The sequence below is a fragment of the Lissotriton helveticus genome, chromosome 4_1 (genome assembly GCF_964261635.1).
Source record: "Lissotriton helveticus chromosome 4_1, aLisHel1.1, whole genome shotgun sequence".
Classification (NCBI taxonomy): domain Eukaryota; kingdom Metazoa; phylum Chordata; class Amphibia; order Caudata; family Salamandridae; genus Lissotriton; species Lissotriton helveticus.
In genome coordinates this window covers 464,620,870-464,642,637 of record NC_136063.1, presented here as the reverse complement: position 1 = coordinate 464,642,637, position 21,768 = coordinate 464,620,870, and the positions used below count along the sequence as shown (strand labels likewise).

General features: G+C 45.8%; 1 protein-coding gene across 1 annotated transcript in view; it reads left to right on the top strand.

Annotated features, from left to right (window-relative positions):
- The window catches only part of LRRC69 (leucine rich repeat containing 69), a 290,134-nt gene extending 274,758 nt beyond the window's left edge, over positions 1-15,376 (top strand). Inside the window, exon 8 of the mRNA XM_078687056.1 lies at positions 12,723-15,376. Coding sequence (XP_078543182.1) covers positions 12,723-12,833 — 111 coding nt within the window. The 3' untranslated portion in view covers positions 12,834-15,376. The remainder of the gene's footprint in view (positions 1-12,722) is intronic.
- The last annotated feature ends 6,392 nt before the right edge of the window (positions 15,377-21,768 follow it).

The window sequence follows — 21,768 nt, the reverse complement described above, 5'->3', positions numbered from 1 at the left end:
CATCAATAAAAACCGGAAAGGCATTATGAAGGGGGGAGGGGTAGCCTTCCTCTATAATAGCTCCTTTAAAACACAAACCATCTACGCAGAAAGTTTGGAGGGTGCGGATGTGTTAGGGGTTAAGTTTTGCTCTACCACCGACTGCTTGGTTATACTCCTAGTTTACCGCCCCCCACGGACTCCACCTGGATTTATTGAACCATTCCTGGAATTGGTTCATGACCTCCGTTCACGTTATGAAGGTCTGGTGGTAATGGGAGATTTTAACCTCCATTGGGAGGAAACCCCTAAGGACTGCCAGTCAAAGCAGCTAGAAGAGGCCATGACCTCGCTAGAATTGTGTCAGAGGGTGGTAGGTCCGACACATCAAAAAGGCCATACTCTGGACCTGATCTGGACAACTGTCCCGATGCTTAGTCCAACCACTATCTCTCCCTGCTCTTGGTCAGATCACCATCTGTTGCAGGGGAGACTTTCGTCTCCAGGGCGAACAATACTTCCACCCTTAGGGTGGCAGGTCTTAAGAAGCTAGAATAAAATTAGTGCAGATGCTTTGGTATCTACCCTGGGGAAACAACCCTCTTACCTACAGGTGCTACCTGAGGACGACATAGAGGCGGCCAGCCTCAATCTGTCACAAAAACTTAAAAATGCCATTGAAGTAATAGCACCTGCACGTAGGGTAAAAATCGTGGACAAGAGCAAAGGTGCCCCTTGGTTCAACGATGCGCTGAGGCTATTGAAACTTTCCCTGCGCCAGAGTGAGAGAGCCTGGCGAAAAGGGTACAAACTTAGCACTCGGGCTGCATATGTAAAGGATTTTGCTACCTACAAACAAGCAATTATACTCAGGAAAGCAGAGTTCTACGAGGATAGAATTTGAGCGGCTAGCAATCCCCAGAAAGAAATCTTTAAGGTCCTGACAGAGTTGAGGAAGCACAAAGAACAGACTCCCACCGTTTCGCAAGAAGACTGTCAACAATTTCAGTCCTTCTTCACCAATAAAATAGCGGATCTCCTGACCGAAATCCATCTTACCCCTAGCTTAGGCTGCCCCGGAAACATCTTGCCTACGACCCCCTCAATCATTCACCCTTTAACTACGCTACCATTACTCACCAAGGAGACGTTGGTAGCCTTGATGGGGCGAGTAAAATCTGGTTCACCGGCGGATCCCTGTCCACCAAGGATCTTCAAACTAGCCTGGCCAGGGATAGAGGATGACGTTGTCAGGATTCATGTCTTCTGCCGATCACTGTATCAACACCGCGTCTGGACGAAGGCAGCAGCTCAAGCAGAAAACTACAATTCCCAGCATCCCGGGGATCACGTTACATGAGTGATGCAAGCCACGCACAACAAGGAAGTAAATAGCTTGCCAAAGCCGCCGCCTTTGCCGATTATTCTTGTAAAGAGACGGAGAGGGTTGGTATGCTGCCGTTCTGGTAAGATTCTTCTCTGGTCTTCTTTGTTCTTGAGACTATCAGTACCCCGCTCTGGGTCGGGTACGCTGCCAAGGTCGCTCCAAGCAGAGTTTCGCTGTTAGCGTGACTTTGGAGCATATCCTAGACGCTTTCTCTGTTCTAAATCTCCCTGTTGGAAGAGACAAGACCTTAACGTCTCATTGCAGGGGGAAACCCGATCCAAGGCACTATTGGGCACCGAACATTAATGGTTAGTGGTCGGGGCTCTGACTAATTTTCACCAATTTTAAGGTGATGCATAAATGCATGGTCGTCTAAGAGGTATTAGACGCCCGTGGAACTCGGAAACATTACCGGTTCTACGGAACCCATTACCTTTTCACTCCTGAACTATTGAGAAGTCTTCACATTGTTTTGTACTTTATTTCATCCCTGCACAGGAGAAACGAGATAGGGGGTTCAAGTCAGAGGGAGTGTTGTGCCTTCAGGAATGAAAACAAACCTTGTTTTGGTATGCATAAGATCTGTTTGTACGTGAGTTCGGTCCACATAGGAATGTGAATTACATGTTGTTCATTGTGTCTTCCTCAGCAACTGGTTGCAACACCCTGGCATCGCCCTGAGTCTCTTCTCCTAGATTTTAGGTCCAACGTATTTTTCTTTGCAGGTAGGGGCAACACTGTATTGTAAAGAAAGGAAAGAGAGTAGGAAATACTCATTTAAGGGGGTACGGGGTGTATTCTAAATGGCTGTCGTTCTCGTTTCAGATCTCCCTCCCCGCTGTCCCCTTCCTTTCCTTCCCCTGCAGGACTGTCCTAGTAGCCTGTGTTTATAACTTCAGGCTCTGGGGGAGTTGTGTAGGGGAGGTTATAGGTCATTCAGCACAGCCCCGGATAATTTGAGAAGACGGAGCCTGACAGACGTACTCTCTCTCCTTAATAGTTCCCTGGCAATAGGACAGGTCCCTACCAACTTTAAGGAGGCTCGCCTGATCCCACTTCTAAAGAAGCCGGGGGCTGATACCAAGGTCCTGAAAAATTTTAGGCCCATCTCACAGTTGCCGTTTCTAGCTAAGGTAATTGAACAACATGTCCTGCCTGTACTCTCCCGTCATCTTGAAAACTATCACCTCCTGGAACCCAACCAGGCCGGTTTCAGGGCCCATCATAGCACGGAATTGGTCATGCTTTCCGTGCTAGATGACCTGAGATTCAGGGCAGACAAGAAAAACCCATGTGCCCTGGTGCTGTTAGACCTCTCCGCGGCATTTGATACAGTCAATCATGATCAACTATTGTCGCGGTTGAGGGATCTTGGTATTCAGGGCACTGCCCATGCCTGGCTGGCATCATTTCTTGATGACCGTTCCCAGAGAGTACAACTAGCTAACCTGGTCTCTAATCCAGTGGGTCTTACACGCGGAGTTCCCCAGGGCTCAGCTCTTTCACCCCTCCTGTTCAACGCCTACCTGCAGCCCCTGATTTCTGCACTGAATCAGATGGACTGCCGGATTTACAACTATGCCGATGATACCCAGATCATCATTCAAATTGACAACTCACCTACAGCCCATCAGAGACTGCAAAATATTTTAAAATTCACAGTCAATTGGATGCCTGCTAACTCGTTAAAGATAAATCCGGACAAAACTGAGGTCCTGGCGATTACCACAGCGTCCAGCACCTGGAATGATCTTCTCTGGCCTAATGAACTGGGGCCTTCTCCGGAACCAGTGGTGGCCGTGAAAAGTCTCGGCATTCACATAGATGTTAAACTCACTATGTCTACACAGGTTTCGGTAGCCGTCGGTAACTGTGTGGGCTTACTGAGACAATTGCGCAAACTATCCCCTCTCTTGACCTTGGACACGCTCAGACGGGCGGTGTCAGCTTTGATCTTGGCGCGGCTGGACTACGGTAATTCTTTGTATGCCGGCCTCCCTCAACAACTGCTGGCTAGACTACAAACAGTTATGAACGACGCAGCCAGATTAATTTTCAAAAAACCTAGAAGGACACACGCCACTCCACTTCTACGCGAGCTTTATTGGCTCCCAATTAGGCAGCGAGTTAAGTTCAAGGGCCTCTGTATCACGCATAAAGCCCTGTACGGGCAAGCCCCAAGGTACATCAGGGAGCGTTTAGTCCCATATGCTCCCAGTAGGACCCTGCGATCGGCAGATGCCGCATTACTGGCTTGCCCTCGCTTTAAACTATCCTCACTAGGAGGGTGAGCCTTTTCCAATGCAATTTCTATAGCCTGGAACAACTTACCAGCAAGCCTGCATAAGGAAACGAGTCTACTACCCTTCAGGAAAAAGCTGAAAACCGTGCTGTTTCAGGAGGCATGGGGTATGTCCTAATGGCCCTTTCCTTATCCTGATCGTGTGCACCCTCTGACAAGTGCTTAGAGACCCCTGGATGATAAGGCGCTCTATAAATCCAAATCCAAATACATGGGCTATTGCATGTGATGCAGCCTTTTCAAATAACGCTGGTTATACTAACGCTTACTTTCACTAAAAGTTCACTTTCAAATGACGAGTTGGGCGTCGCTTGCTCCAAATATACCACAATACACAGGCTCTAGCACATAAAGTCAATTTTTCAAAATTACACGCCAGTCAGCATAAACACAATTTTCAGAAATGCGTCGATAATAATAAAATTGATCTCACTCTTGTCCCTGCTGGGCAGGAATGGGTCTTGCTGATTGAGCCAGCAAAACGTTCACTCGCAGCTCCGGTCACATCAATTACACTGCATTGCAGGATAGTCGGGGATTTATGAATTAGTCTCACACGCCGATCAGCACAATAGCGCTCAATCTCAAGGATAATTTCCTATTGATAACCGTTAGTAATGCATGGAATCAGTACACACAGTACTTTCAACAAATTCCAGTGCCGCCTTCTCCCTTTAGCAAAGCTGTTAATATCTGCCCTCTACTCACATCTACATCAAGGTTAAGCACTTCCAGCGTAGGCGTTGGTTACTTACATGATTGTGATTATATTTAGTAGATATTTATTTGTTTTCTAGGGGTGGAGGTACATCATTGTATGTCCCCTGCACAGACTTCAGCCCATCGCCAGTTTTGTAAAGATCAACCATGCATATAGTAGTGGAATATCCAGGTTTAGTCTCCTCCGTAAGGAACCTCCTGCACTCAGCTTTCCAACCAGCTCCTGCTTCTACTATTCAAAGAATTCCCTCTCCACACATTCAAATTATTCCTACTCTACAGTTAGAAAGTAGAAACCCTCTCTCAACCCACACCTGTGCATGCACAAGATCAGATGCAACCAGCCCAGAGCCTCTAAATCCAGCTGTGCAGTGGACCTAATTTTAAGAGGCAGATATTATTGATTAGCACTCAAATCCATCCTGGCAGAGCTTGCAGTTAATGAAATTCAGTAAGTGAGACTTACAAAAGAGATTTAAAAACAGAATTGCATTCTTTACAATCCACATTTGTGCTGTATTGTTTTAGACAGCTTGATATTCTGGCGGTCATTGCCCACTGAAGGAAACCAAGACAGAGGTTCTGTTTGTTTTATTTATGCAAAATTATTTACTACGTTTTTGGCAGTTGTACTAGGCTGTTATGTATGAGGTGGAATCTTCTACGAGCAATTTACCTGATTATGGGATCCCAATACCATTTTAGTCAAATAGAATAAAATGTAATGATTAAAACGCTGCCATATGAACATTTGGTGAAGTTGATCGGGAACTATGAATTTTTAAACAAAAAGCAAAAGGCACTGTTAGAAAATAATCCACAACATCAAACTCAATATTAGTCTGTTGGGAATAGGTGACTGAGGGGCAGATGTATCAACATCCTGATTTGCGAATCTAAAATAGCGATTTTTTAGAAATCGCTATTTGAGATTTGCAAATAGGGATGTATGTAGAAAATCGCCATTTTTTAGCGATTTCTTAAAATTCTTTAATTGCGATTAGCAAATTGCGAATCGCAATTAAGGAATAATTTCCCATTTATTTCCATGGCCAGGAGGCCCATAGGAATGAATGGGAAGTTATTCGCAATTTGAGAATCGCAAATTGAGAATAATTTCAAGGATGCAAGGGTGTCATAAGGACACCCTGATGCACCACTGAAATTTACATGTGTGCGCATATGGCACCTTCACAAATGCCAAACAGTGCATTTGTGAAAGAAATCGCAAATTACGATTTCTTAAGGAGAATTCACAAAAATGAAATGCTTGTTGCATAGCATTTAAGGAATAGTAATTTGCGATTCCTTAAATGCTTACGCAAAATTAAGGAATCACAAATTTTGCGATTCCTTAATTTTGCGATGCGATTTCCCTGATACATACCATTTTGCTAATTTTTAGTCGCAAACGCTGCTTTTTTGCGAGTCGCAGCGTTTCCGACTAAATATTGCGTTGATACATCTGCCCCTGAGTTTTTGGTGCACTTTCAGGCCAAGAGTGATAGAGTGCAGCTCAGGCAAAGTCTACTATTTTTCTCCTGCCAACAGTTTAACCTACTGACTTAGGGCCAGATTTAGAGTTTGGAGGGTCGTGGTCCGCCAGTCAGAATGATGGAGGACTTTACATCCGCTACCCTGATCGGTGATGGCCCAGAAGTCATCTCTTTACCTTATGATGAACCACCATCATGACGGAATTTAATTTTCTTTCTGTGACCACCAGGTTTTGCTGGCAGTAATGGACAGACAAGAGCTAAAGCATCTTTTCAAGGGCATGCAAATGTGGTCTTTAAAAATAACAAGGCTGGTTGACTTTCGTTATGCTTTTCCTCCAGATCCAGTAGTGTTCTGAGTGCTAGGTGGTAGGAGCTTCAAGATCTAGTAATTATTCAGCATTGGTTTATCGGTGATCCTATCCTCACTAACTTCCCAATGTGGGTCCTACAAGCATTTCAGCAGGACTTTTGACTTATGTCTTCAGCCTTCCCAGAAAGGGTTATTCTTGGAGTGCCCTAAGAAGCTAGAAGGCTATCTCAGCTGTGGAAGCTACACTAACCCTCCTCTTGGTTTGCCTGTTTAAATCCAGTCCCTTGCTCCTCGATCCAGTGTGACACCTACTCAAACAGGTGCAGTTCCACTGCTACTCACACCCATGTAAGAGTAGCAAGACAGGGTGGAAATAGACCAGCTTCAAAGACAGGTCCAAAATATAACTTCTATTTCGCATAACCAAGAAATATTTCAGACTTCCTGCCTGTGATTTGCGTTGCCAGTTGGCTTCAACATTTCTCCCATCACCTCACATTCCTCTGATGAGTTTACCTAGATGTCCCTGCGAGTAACCTTCCTTTTACCTCGTCAGGTATCCACAAAAGCCCTTTGTTCTGAAGATCCTGACAAGGGGAATTATTATCTTTTCTAGGTCAGGCCTCAGCTTCAAAAATGTAAGTACTGTGAGTGCAGTAGGGAAGTGCTTGGAAAACCAGTTTATGGACCTGCCATGGATCAGGCAGAGATAAACAAGCTTTCTGAGACTCATCTGGAGCTACCTCTTGTCTCTTTGAGACCTCTTTAACTTAAAAAAATTACAGTGTGCAAAGGAAATGTCACCTCACAAGATGACTGGGTTCAACCTTTGCAAGGACTGTTGCAAGTACCTGCATGTGACAGATCCTCATCAGGTTTGCCTGTGGTGCCTTGCGTCAAGTCGATGACCCCCAAAGACCATATGAGAACGTGAGGTGAAACTCTACATCACCAAGCACTGGAAGACTTCTTGATAAAATTGGTCCAAGTCCAAATGTCAGAGGAGTCGATCCCAAGGTTGATCATCATTACAATCCAAATCTTCAGGTAAGTTGAAGAAAAAACATTAAAATGAAAGCGGGACTTAGCCCCTTAACCACCACTCTTGTACACCTGTGAAGTGGTGAGAGTATCACCATACCTCCTGATCCCGCTTCCAAAGGTGGTCGACTTCAGGGCCAATTCTGCAACTTGTCCCAGTACAACCCGAGTGTCTAAAGCTGCCTATAACACCGAGGCAGGTCGAAGGGTTCAGAAAAATCATGCTCTGATTCTTCGGATCCTTTCTGACATACCGTCAGCGGGTTCACTCTCAGCGCCAGTTGGACTCTCTGACACCCCCACCAATCCTTCCCCAGATCCTGTATTGACTCCGCTTCTAGCTCCTCGATCCACTCCAGTTCCCTGAACATCAATGCTGATGGCTACTTCATCTCTGCTGGAGGACTAGGTGCCCAGTGTGCTCTCTGATTCTGAGCAGGTGCTTCTACATTCAGTTTCCATAAAACTACAACCTGCACCACTTGACATCCCACCTCCTCAAAGAAGAACCCATACATTGCATTCCTTGTTTGGCACAGATTCTTAAAATTAGAATGCAGGTAATGAAATTGGCCAATTACCATAAAGAGAATTGGTATTATGATCTCTAAGTGGCCAGTGGTATTGATGCTTCTCGTGGATCTGGCCTTCTTACAACCCCAGGTCCTGTTGCTGAATAGAGTACTACTTTAGCAGTGGTCATGCGGAGGACAGCCAAAGTTTTTGACTTCTAGCTGCTGATCTTAAAGGTCAAAACCAATATATTGACTGAAGTTCTCAAGCCGGGGAAAACCACCACTGAGCCCCTACTACCTCTTAACAAGGCATGCACTGATACTCTACTTGGTGCCTGGGCCAGACATTTCTCTGGCCTCCCGTTATATGTCCACATTGCAAGACGTGACCTACCTGCCCCAGGCTACCCTACATTTAGGTCTCAGCACCACTCTCCTGAGAACTTAGTGGTGCAGGTATCTACTGGCTGGACAAACCCAAGTACTTTCCAGACTACTCTCATGATAAGGAGTTAAAAAGAATGGAGACCTATGAGAAAAGGATATTTTCTTCCACCAATTTGAGACTGTGGTTCGTCAATGCCTTTTGCCTGCTGGGCTGCTATTCCCACGCTCTTTGGGATTCAGTGGCTCAAGTTCTCCCTGGTATGCCAGAAGACTTCCAACCTGTACTGACCCAAGCTATACAGGATGGCCTGACACAGCCAAATTTACTATTCGTTGTGGCCTAGACACCACTGATTCTATTGGACGAGCCATTGACAACAATATTGCCATAATCACCACTCCTAGCTGCGGGTCACATGTTTTTCAGGTGATGTCCAGTCGTCCCTTATGGACATGCCCTTTGACGCGATTCGCACTTTTGGGGACAAGCCAAATTCAACTTTGTAGGGGTTTAAAGAGAATAGGGCCACAGCATACTCCCTGGGCTTATCTGCCCTGCTTTGCCTGCTGCCTCAACCCTACCATTCCTTTTGTGATTTTGACAAAGGCACCCCAAACAGCCACTGCAAGGTGCCCAGCAGTTTTCTGTCCAAGGCCGTGCCACCCACTGACCCCACGGACAGGGTCAACGAGGCAGTCAGCCTACTGTCCCCCTCAGCTTCACCTCCCAAACCCCTTTAGCATGTCCTTAGTGGCTCACTGCCACACAGTTGGAGGCAGGATCCAACGATTCATGCTGGGCCCTAACATCGAATAGGTGGGTCCTGCAGTTTGTTGAGAAGGGAGACACCCTATCCGTTGTAGCTATCTGCCACATCTTCCACCGACCCTGGGCAGACTGACCGAGAATCATATGTTTGTCTTACGACAGGAAGTGCTGAGTTATGGTTTTTATTCCTGCTTCTTTCTGGTTCCAAGGAAGGTCGAAGGCCTTCATCCTATTCAGAATTGCACCCCTTCAATGCCTTCCTCAAGAAGGACAAATTCAGAATGTTCACCCTCGCTTTGGTCTTGTCTGCTCTTGACCCTGCAGACTGAACAGTGCATTGGATCTGCAGGATGACTATTTTCCATATCCCCTTCCTGTTGGCTCATTGTCAATACCTTGCAGTTCATGGTTGGACAGGAGCATTTTCAGTGTGCAATGCTCCCTTTTGGTCTCACTAGTGCTCCTCGGGTGTTCACAAAAGCGATGGCTGTGGTAGCAGCACACCTTCAGAGGTTGAAGATTCACATCTGGGTGTTGAACGCAGGCATGCCTTAAGCAGTCGTCAACACCTCCAGAATTCAGCAAACCTCCTGTCATCTTTGGGGTTCACTAACAACATGCTGAAGCCGCGCCTGACACCTTCTCACATGTTCTGCTTTATCACAGACATTCTGTACACAGTAAGGTTTCATACCTTTACCCCGTAAAGGAGTGTCCAGGTTAGGCAGGCCATTATCCAGATCTTTCAACCTATATCTTGGATTTCGGTGAGGTCTACTCTGAGGCTGCTGGGATTGATGGCCTCCTGCATCCTGCACAACATCAAGGGGACCTCTCCGTACAGGTCCAGATTTTGGAGGAGACAGCAAATCATTTGCAGTGGCAGCTACAGGCCCACGATCAGGTCAGTGGCAGACCCCTTTCCCTACCTCACCCAGGGCTGACAGTGGTGACCGATGAATCACTCCTGGGTTGGGGGAGCCACCTGTGATAGGTGGAGATCGAAGGTCTTTGGTCTCTAGCTGAGTCCTGGCTCCACATCACTCTTCTGGAGCTGACGGCCCTCTGCCTGGGGTTGAAAGCCTTCCTTCCATCTATCAAGCGAATGCTGGTGCAGGTGCTTACGGACAACACCACAGCCATGTCGTATTGCAACAAACAAGGTGCAGTGGAGTAACAGAACCGTTGCCAGGAGGCCCTGCAGCTCTGAAAATGGCTGGATCATCAAGGCATTTTTCTGGTTGTGAACCACCTGGCAGGATCCATGAATGCCAGGGCAGGTGAACAGAGCCATTGATGCCTAGTGGATTATGAATGGCAGTTGCATCTTGAGGGCATGCAAGGGGTGTTCTGCGAATGGCACAACTTTGGTTCAATCTAGTCACCAACACTGAGAACTAGCAATGTCAGCAGTTCTGAGCATTGGTGTTTCCAAGGCATCTCTTACTCAGAGACTCGTATCAACTAGAGTGGAACTTGGGACTGCAGATACCTCCTCTGCCTCTATTTCTGGAGAAGTTCAGAACCGATCGGGCCCAAGTCATCCTGATGTGTGGTAATTGCTGAACAACTTTGACCCTTCTCCAGAGGTGGTTGATGTCATCTTGGCAGCCAGACGTCTTGTCTGAAAAACTGTATTCACCTGTTGTTGGGGCAAGTTTGTAGTGTGGTGCTTCACAAGTTAGCTAGACCCTCTCCATGCAAAGTTATCTGATGGTTTGTTGTTTTTGTTCCTTGCTCGACAAGGCATTGCTATGAGCACAGTGAAATAGTATCTTTTGGCTTTTTTTTGGTTGTTGTATCTGCCCTCATTAGTTAAATCACTGGTTATGATGCATTTTCTGAAAGGCCTACAACATCTGTCTCCTCTCTCTCCCTTTGGCATGCTACAATGGGACTTTAACTTGGTCCTCACAAATTTGATGTGTGCTCCTTTTGAGGCCTTCACAGCTGTCCCTTGCAGCTTGTCACTATCAAGACTGTTGTTTTGGTGTTCCTCATCACCATAACATCAGCACAGTGTGTAAGTGAGCTTCAAGCTCTCTGTGTCAACTCACTGTACACCACCCACTTCCCAGACAAACTGGTTCTGCAGACATGAGCATTCTTCTTGACAAAAGTTGTGATGCTGTTCCACGTCAGTCAAACCATCACACTGCCAGTTTTCTACGCACTTCCTCACCTCGTGAATGAGTAGGAGAGGCTCCATTGCTTGGGCTCCGAAAGAACACTGAGCTTTTACATCAATCAGACCGGAGAACACTGAGTGGACAATCAGCTCTTTGTGGGGTTCACTGGAGCAAAAAAAGACAAGGCCACGGAGAAGCGGACCATCTCCTGTTGGATTGTGCTGTGCATTAAGATCTGCTATGTATTTATTCAAGAAACTGCCTCCATAAAGACTGTGAGCTCACTCTACCAGGGACAAAGCTGCTACTACTGTGTTGGCATGTGGAGTTCCTGTCCTGGACATCTGCCAGGAAGCTACGTGGTGTCATAGATACATTCACGAAGCACTATTTTCTGGAAAACCAGATTTGCTGAGAGGGGCATTCCACTAGCTCTGTCCTACAGGACTTTTTGATTTGAGTACATGCACAGACCCACCTCCAAATAAGTACTGCTTTGGTATCTATTGAAAAGGTTAGGAATCTGCAGTTAGAAGTCTCTATCGGAAGAAGTTACTTACCACTGGCAATGCTCTTTCTGGTATAGAAATTCCATCTGACTGCAGATTCGTCACCAACCCTCCTCCTCCCAATTTGTGAATGGAACTCTATCTAAAAACGAGATACCAAGTCTAGGAACCTGCTCACTGGTCAAGAACAATTTGCTTTTGAGGCTCTGCGTCTAGGGACGTAGACAGCTTTGAAAGCAAAAGATGTCAGTACGTGAGAGTGGTTTTCCGGAAAGATGGCAGTGCAGAGCTTAGAGTTACTTCTTGAAAAGTTTCTAGATCCAGTCTCATGCCTGGGGAATATTCAAAGGTGAGGAATCTGCCATTAGATAGAGACTCTACTAAAAAGGGTTTTACCAAAGATAAGTAACTTGTTCCTCCAAAAACTATCTTTGTGACATTTATCCCGGCAATCTAAGTTCACCAATTAGTTTACTATTTAAAAAAATTGCCATATGCTGTAAAGATGAATTTTCTAGGGCATTCCCTAGACAATTTATGGATATATGCTTGGGCCTAAGCAATAAGTAAATAATCTCTTTGAAATTCTCTTACCGCAGTGTCATGCTTGCTATATAGTTAGCATTTCTTGCTTCTACACATTATGCACCTAGGCCTTGTGGATGCCACAACACATTTTATAGGTGACTAATGGTATTGGTAGGCTTTTAAACACATCAAAAGAATATATACTGACAAGTTTGCTCAAGCGTAGTCTATGACATATGATGTTGTGACATGGTCAGTTTCTGTTGCCTCAAATTTAAAGTCAAATGATCCAGTTTGAGTTAGACAATCTAATCGCCATATTTAGGGATCGGATCATATTCACTAATGGGCTTTTTGCAGTCATCCAGTGCACACAGGTCCAGATATGCTAGCAAATTAGTATATAAAAATAATGAGAAAAAACTCAGAGACCATGTGTAAAAAGGTGCCTTCTGATGGACCCCAGTTACCTTTTGTTGCAAGGACAGTTGGAATGACTTATTAAAGGAATCTTGAGATGCTACCTAAAAAATATGGTATTCCATTGGTAAAAGTTGTTTATCCTAATATAGATGTATTCCCTAAGGAAGAACATGTGTACTGATGTTATTAAGCATTTCAGCTTTTGTTCTCCTTTTTCATTACAGAAAATACGCTTATCAACCAACGTGCACCTCTTACCCATTAGAGTTTTTCTTTGCTCCTACAAGTGCTTTAACCAAGAAGACCATGGATTATTTGGAGTTGCTGTACCATGAAAACCAAACATTATACTGGAATTAATGTTACAATGTTTTATTGTAGAAGCCTGCTTAGTACATTTGACACAATAGAAAGAAATTCATTTTTATAAAGGGATAATTTGCTTATTCCTAGATGCATTGTATGCATTTTGCCCATGTGCAGAAGTTAATAATGAACTATGAAGTGATTCCTTCAAAACAGTCTCGCTCTTCTGCTTTCAAGAATATAATGTTAGGAAGAAACAAATGTAATTTCAAAACCTCATGAGTTTAAGGTTGTAAGATTTATACAGATCCCTGTGTCATTCCTTATAGGGCCATGTGATGAAATGGTAAATATACATAGCATGTATACTATTTTTTCTCTGTTAGCTCTGTTGGCGTGTGGGGTTACCATCTCTGTCAAAGAAGCGTTTGAAAATATGGCATATTTAGGATTATAATCTACTGCAATGGAGATCCAACGTGGAAATAGCCTACTCAGATTAAAAATACTTTAGTGAAAAATACACCAACATCCATCTGTGCTGGTAAATATTTTGCAATCAGATGCGGGCACTGTGAGAGTCCTTCATTGTGGGACTACTTTGTCATTGCACACATATCTAGTCCCCTTAACATGCAGGGTTGATGGATTTATTTGCATTTTAAGAACTTCCATGAATTTCTTTCACCATTTCCATGGTTGTCTTCCTTGAGGTGAATTCCAACAGCCACCCCAGACTGGACAGCTGTCCTGCCGCCATTTCTAGCCGAGTCATCTCCAAACCTTGACATAGTCTATGGCAGAGCCAAGAGTGTCATCTCTAGTGGCACTTTCAACATCTAGAATTTCACAAAGTGGGCAGTCCTACCAGTGGAGGTTCATATGTGGATCCGCCTTTTTTTTTAACAGACTCTTTATTAACAATGTCCCTTTAAATCTTACCTACAGTATTGTTACTCTGACTACAAAACGGTAATCAGTTTGATCAATGCTATTGCTATTCGTTTAGGATTGAGATCAGACAAGTGTTGCCAAATTTAGTATGGCTCTTCAGATTTTATCAGATTTTACATATGTATAATATTAAGTACTAAAGGACCTTATTTCATATTGACAGCTATATCACATCCATAACATGCTTTCTCAGACATAGATCACTTGCTATGGTCAGAATATTGAATTTTCTTTCTTTTTCATCAGTTTTGCTCTTTCTTACGATATTTTTCCTTCTGAGTTGAAGAACTTTCTGTTTTTGTAGCACTTTGGATGATGGTGATTTAGTTGGAAGCTATGTATCTTACACCAACAAAAATAGCAGTGGGTCAGGGAGCTAACTTAATTATGTATCTAAGTGGAGGAAAAAGAAAACTTGATTTGTTCAAAAACAAAAGAAATCTTGCCTAGGGTACTCCCTCAATGTGAAAGAATTCCCATCAGTCATCGACCGAGACCGCCCTTCATCATATGGGATCCTTCAAGTTCTGAAGGTAAAATACCCACAACAGATTGGCAGATGCTTTGAACCTAATCTGAAGCGAGTATACCAGTGATAGATAGTTAAGTGTGGGAGTGTGTCTGTAGACAACTGAGTAGCAGTGCAAACTAAAGTGAACGTGAATCAGTGAAAAGTAGAATACATTAAAATTGGGTAGTGAAAGAGGAAAAAACTTTATTCTGCACACCTTCAATCCCAAATCAATAAAAACAGTGCAAATAGTAGGGTAAGAAATAACTACTAATGAGTATCTTAGGTCGACATGTTTCTGCAGACAGACGGAGCCAAATGGTCTCCTGCTGCTTCTTCAGGACCATTAATGCTACTGCTGTGAAAAAAAGAAAAAAACGGAATAATATCACCTAAGAGTGTGATATATTTTCATCCTCCTGACTTCATGGTTCAATGTAGATGAAGTAGTCCATCGGACAAAATCCCAGATACATAAAAAGAAAGACAGACAAACAAACCACAGTCAGTATCAGTGGTCTTGTTCCAGAATCTATGGATCAATTATTCTGATTCTTGAGCCAGCTTGTGCATGCCAGCCAACAATGGGCAACCATGTCTGCTCCATGTGTTCATTAGATCCATGCTCACTCACTTTTGTGGCAGGAGGAAACAGCCCTACCTCACCTAACCCACTGCTATTTTGTTGGTGTAATTGTTCAGATAGGGGTAATAGCAGGTTTGGTCGTTAAACTTCCCCTAGGACCCTCCACCCTCAGTGCTTTGTATGTATCTATGTATCTTAGCCTTGTGCTTTATCGCAATTACTTGCACTTTGAGTGAATGTAAACCGAATCTTGAGGTAGATTAGCATTGTAGCTAGGTTTTTTGGTGCTATACTTTGGCTTTATTGTTGTTATGAATGACTAACTGTTTTGAGTACTGCTACTACTTAGAATACACAGAGGTGGGTAATAGTGTGTCATTATGTTACTATATCTGTCTTTTAAACATATTTGGGTTTATTTACTGTCTGTTCTTCGTGTGGGTGGAGGTTGATGAGATGTAATTGGGTGATCTTTTTATTTTGATATGTACAAGAGGTTGTTTATAAAGTTATAATTCATGGGCATTTGTAAATTGTATTCTTTATGATGTACCATACTAATCCACTAAAATAAATACTTTAATATAGCCATTTAATATTTTTTGTTTATCTATCAGGTTTGCAGCAAACAAATGATAGAAATAGAACTGCAGTTTAAGAAATGTGTTATGTTCGTAACAACTCCTTTGTAGATTAGTAATTGAAGGCAAAATACAGCAGTCATGGAGTGATAAGTTACCACCTCAGGTTTTTCAGGGTAGCTCTCCAGACTGTTTTCTGAGAAGATAGCTTATTTCAACCCACAAACTCTTTTCACTTGCAAAGCCATTCACTCAACAATACTTACCCCGTACCCCCTTAAAGGTTCTGTTTACTGCTAAGAGACTAAGGGCCAGATGTAGGTAATTTTCATTTACCGATTCTTAAATACCGACTCATACCGAATCGGTATTTTAGAATCAGAAAATGAGATGTAGATAAAAAATCGGTAAAAATTACCGATTCAGAATCACTCGGTATCTGAAATCGGTATTTACCGAATCGGTATATACCGACTTGGTAAAATCCGATTCAGTAAAACCCATACATTCCAACTTGCCCATGGCCCATAGGAATGAATGGGTATTACCGAATCGGTATTTACCGAATCGGTAAATACCGATTCGATAAATACCGAGTCGGAAATTTGAAACTGACAAACATGTGAGCCTGTGAACCAATCAGGAACTCCAACCACACCCAATCCCAAAGGAACTGGGGAATCAACCAATCAGAATCAAGCACCCCTCCCCAGTACCTGGGACTGGACACGCCCATGCAGGTGCAGAAACCAACAGTCAAGAGATTAGGAGGACAGACTGAGGAGCAGCTTCCCTGAGCTAACCTGTACAGCACCATGGAGAGTCAGGATGCACAGAGGGATGCTGCTGAGCGAAAAAGGAAGATGAAGTTCAGCCCTGAAGAACTGCAGGTGCTTGTTGCAGGGGTCGTCAGACATTACAGCAAGATCTTTGGGAAACAATCACTGCATGTAGCTGAGTCGATCAAGCGCACCACCTGGATTGACATACAAGGCAAGGTAAATGCAATTGGTGTCACCCACCACGAAATTGATGATTTGAAAAAACGGTGGTATGATCTCCGCATCATTACCAAGAGGAAACTAGCTGCCCACCGCAAGGAATGTGCTGCAACAGGGGGAGGAACAAACCGAGCCCCACGACTCACCGACATAGAGGAGCTGGTGGAATCCACCCTTCAGCCAGAATCCATTCACGGCATCGGGAATGCTGACAGCTCTGCAAGAGCTGCAAAGAAACAAGGTAAGATGCAAGTACATTGTTATCACCCCATTTACCTATTCCCCCCACACACTCTGTATGCCTACATCATACTCCAGAACAGGTTTTACCAATGTCCTGCAATGCATCATGGGAAATGTAGTCGTGGGTAGATACCTTTAAGCAGTCAGCATGCCATGCAGCAAGGGAAGCAACAGACTACTAGCATAGGCTAATGAGAGACAGGCAAATGTACAAAAGTAGTGTGTTTAATCAGGAGACACAGGTGAACCACTCCACTGACACAATGTCCATGTCTGTCCACAGGAGAGTCAATGCGCAGCACAGCAAAGGATAGGGAGAAGAGGAGGGAAGAAGCTGGACCCAGCACATTACACGGAGGGAAGGACAAAGAGCAGGCAGCCAAGTCACCTGAGGAGCCAACACCACCACAGCCACAGTCCCCTCTGTTATTTAGGAGTCAGGAGTCAGGAGCGGCTGCACAGTCCCCCACCCCCACAACTCCATCCCCAGTGCTGGAAAGGGCAAGGCGCCTTGATGTGCCCCCTCCCCGCATACTGGAAACATCTGAGGAGGAGTAGGATGAGGGTGACATGGCCATCAACCCACAGGATTCAGCCGACGCTGAGCAGCTTCCCACTCCCAGAGCTGTGCGGGCCAGTGTCCGAGGACGAAGGCCACGGGAGGCTGATGATGTGCGTGACGATCAGGGGTCTTCTGCGGACTGGAGGCCACCATGGTCAAAGTACAGTGCCTGCAGGCGAGAGCAATGATGGGGGTTCAGAGGCAGGCACGCACAACCAACAACAAGCTTGATGAAATAGGCAAGGGCATTGGAGACATATCCGAGAGCATGCAGTCAATGGCATCTGTCATTTCCGACATCACACAGTGCATGACTGTCCTGTGCGACAAGTTGGACAGGGACCATCTTGAGAGATGCAAGGCTCGTGTCGATGTGCGGCAGCAGACAAAATCCCTGAACAGATTTGCTACTGCAACCACTGTGCTGTGCAGACGGTCAGTGGCGATGCAGGATGCCATTGTGCAGTGCTGCACCAATTTATTAGTGGGAATGGCCAGAATGACCTCTGCAATGGAGCTCATGCTCGCACAACAGACTGCCACTCGAGGCGACACATGTGTTGGGGAAAGTGGTTAGAAGATATATAAATGTCCATTACTGTGTTGTCATGGTTAACACCACTGTGACCTGTTCCTTGGGTGGAGGGCATAGTCAATGTTTACGGCCACGGACCACAGGGTGGGACTGCTGTGTCTGTGTGTCAATGTTCTCGGTGTGGCCTGTCTCAGTTGCATGACGCCTGCCGCTCCTACGTACTTCTTGTACAGGAGTGCTTGCACCACTCCTACTGGTGGTCTCCTCACTTTCCCCAACACATGTGTCGCCTCGAGTGGCAGTCTGTTGTGCGAGCATGAGCTCCATTGCAGAGGTCATTCTGGCCATTCCCACTGATAAATTGGTGCAGCACTGCACAATGGCATCCTGCATCGCCACTGACCGTCTGCCCAGCACGGTGGTTGCAGTAGCAAATCTGTTCAGGGCTTTTGTCTGCTGCCGCACATCGACACGAGCCTTGCGTCTCTCAAGATGGTCCCTGTCCAACTTGTCCCACAGGACAGTCATGCACTGTGTGATGTCGGAAATGCCAGATGCCATTGACTGCATGCTCTCGGAAATGTCTCCAATGCCCTTGCCTATTTCATCAAGGTTGTTGTTGGTTGTGCGTGCCTGCCTCTGAACCCCCATCATTGCTCTCGCCTGCAGGCACTGTACTTTGACCATGGTGGCCTCCAGTCCGCAGAAGACCCCCTGATCGTCACGCACATCATCAGCCTCCCGTGGCCTTCGTCCTCGGACACTGGCCCGCACAGCTCTGGGAATGGGCAGCTGCTCAGCGTCAGCTGAATCCTGTGGGTTGATGGCCATGTCACCCTCATCCTCCTCCTCCTCAGATGTTTCCAGTATGCGGGGAGGGGGCACATCAAGGCGCCTTGCCCTTTCCAGCACTGGGGATGGAGTTGTGGGGGTGGGGGACTGTGCAGCCGCTCCTGACTCCCAAATAACAGAGGGGACTGTGGCTGTGGTGGTGTTGGCTCCTCAGGTGACTTGGCTGCCTGCTCTTTGTCCTTCCCTCCGTGTAATGTGCTGGGTCCAGCTTCTTCCCTCCTCTTCTCCCTATCCTTTGCTGTGCTGCGCATTGACTCTCCTGTGGACAGACATGGACATTGTGTCAGTGGAGTGGTTCACTGTGTCTCCTGATTAAACACACTACTATAGCACATTTGCCTGTCTCTCATTAGCCTATGCTAGTAGTCTGTTGCTTCCCTTGCTGCATGGCATGCTGACTGCTTAAAGGTATCTACCCACAACTACATTTCCCATGATGCATTGCAGGACATTGGTAAAACCTGTTCTGGAGTATGATGTAGGCACACAGAGTGTATGGGGGGGAATAGGTAAATGGGGTGATAACAATGTACTTGCATCTTACCTTGTTTCTTTGCAGCTCTTGCAGAGCTGTCAGCATCCCCGATGCCGTGGATGGATTCTGGCTCAAGGGTGGATTCCACCAGCTCCACTATGTCGGTGAGTCGTGGGGCTCGGTTTGTTCCTCCCCCTGTTGCAGCACATTCCTTGCGGTGGGCAGCTAGTTTCCTCTTGGTGATGATGCGGAGATCATACCACCGTTTTTTCAAATCGTCAATTTCGCGGTGGGTGACACCAATGGCATTTACCTTGCCTTGTATGTCAATCCAGGTGGTGCGCTTGATGGACTCAGCTACATGCAGTGATTGTTTCCCAAAGATCTTGCTGTAATGTCTGACGACCTCTGCAACAAGCACCTGCAGTTCTTCAGGGCTGAACTTCATCTTCCTTTTGAGCTCAGCAGCATCCCTCTGTGCATCCTGACTCTCCATGGTGCTGTACAGGTTAGCTCAGGGATGCCTGCTCCTCAGTCTGTCCTCCTGCTCTCCTGACTGTTGGTTTCTGCACCTGCATGGGCGTGTCCAGTCCCAGGTACTGGGGAGGGGTGCTTGATTCTGATTGGTTGATTCCCCAGTACCTTTGGGATGGGGTGTGGTTGGAGTTCCTGATTGGTTCACAGGCTCACATGTTTGTCAGTTTCAAATTGCCGACTCGGTATTTACCGAATCGGTATTTACCGATTCGGTAAATACCGATTCGGTAATACCCATTCATTCCTATGGGCCATGGGCCCGTTGGAATGTATGGGTTTTACCGAATCGATTTTACCGAGTCGGTATATACCAATTCGGTAAATACCGATTTCAGATACCGAGTGATTCCGAATCGGTAATTTTTACCGATTTGTTATCTACATCTCATTTTCCGATTCTGAAATACTGATTCGGTATGAGTCGGTATTTAAGAATCGGTAAATGAAAATTACCTACATCTGGCCCATAGTGATTAAACTTCTACTTTTCTCTTTTTTATTCTTTCCTTTCTTATCCCCTCACCTTCAAGTCCTCAATCAACAAAGGATCTCTTTTCACTCGCTAATGCTGACCTCCTCCAACGGAGATTCTCTAATTCACCTTCCACTATATTCTATATGATAGTCTGTTCATCTGACTCGCTCACACTACATCCCTTTTCCAGAAATCTTGGAATGATTTTTTGCTCCAGCATTTACACAGTATTCTTTATGCCGACTACAACCACGGTGAGGTAGCAAGTGCCCCCTTTAATATCTGCTCCCACTTCTCCATCTGTTTGATCCAGGGCTCGGTTGGTGCGCTAGTAAAGATTACGTTTGGTTACTGTAACTGCATTGTTGTCAATGTACCTCAGTTTTCATTCACATCCCTGTTCTTATTGGAGGAGGGCCAAGGCTGGCCTGCATATGGCTTGTTCTAATCCAGGGTGGCATGGTGGGTAAAAGAACAATGGATTAAAATGCTACCCCAAGCAATTACCAGTGGTTAGACAAATTGCAAACACTCCTCCCTGTTTTTGATCTTGGTTGTTTTTATACAGGGAATAATATTATAGTCTTTTAAATCAAATACAAGAGAAGATTTTATGCAGCATGTCTCCTGAAGTCATGTATTCCAAGGTGCTCTCATAATCAATCAATCAATCTAGATACTTATAAAGCACACTACATACCCATGAGGGTCTCAAGGCGATAGGGGGGGGGGGGGGAGGGTGCTGCTGCTACTGATCGAAGAGCCAGGTCTTGAGGAGTCTTCTGAAGGCCAGTAGGTTTTTGGTCTGCCGTAGGTCGGTGGGGAGGGTGTTCCAGGTCTTGGCGGCAAGATGAGAGAAGAATCTGCTGCCGGCAGTCATTCTTCGGATGCGGGGGACTGTGGCGAGGTCGGCAGAGGTGGCGGGTGGGGGTGTAGAAGCTGAGGCATCTGTTGAGGTATGCTGGGCCGGTGTTGTGGAGAGCTTTGTGTGCTTGGATGAGGAGCTTGCAGGTTATCCTCTGGTTGATGAGGAGCCAGTGTAGGTCTCTCAGGTGGGCTGTGATGTGGCTGTGGCAGGGGATGTCGAGGATCAGACGTGCCGAGGCGTTCTGGATGTGTTGCAGTTGTTCCAGGAGCTTGTCCGGCGTTCCTGCGTAGAGGGTGTTTCCGTAGTCGAGTCTGCTGGTGACGAGGGCCTGGGTGACTGTTCTTCGAGTTTCGGTGGGGATCCACTTAAAGATCCTGCGGAGCATTCGGAGGGTGTTGAAGTAGGATGAGGTGATGGCGTTGACCTGTTTGGTCATGGAGAGGGTGGAGTCGAGGATGACCCCTAGGTTGCGTGCGTGGCCGGTGGGTGTTGGGGTGGTCCCCTGTGCGGTCAGCCATCAGGAGTCATCCCAGGCCGAAGGGGTGTTTCCGAGGACCTCCGTCTTGTCCGAGTTCAGCTTCAGTCGGCTGTTCCTCATCCATTCAGCAACGGCCTTCATGCCTTCATGGAGGTTGGTTTTGGCGGTGTGAGGGTCTTTGGTGAGAGAGAGGATCAGCTGAGTGTCATCGGCATAGGAGATGATGTTGAGATCGTGCTGTCAGGCGACGTGGGCGAGGGGTACCATGTAGATGTTGAACAGCGTCGGGTTGAGCGAAGAGCCCTG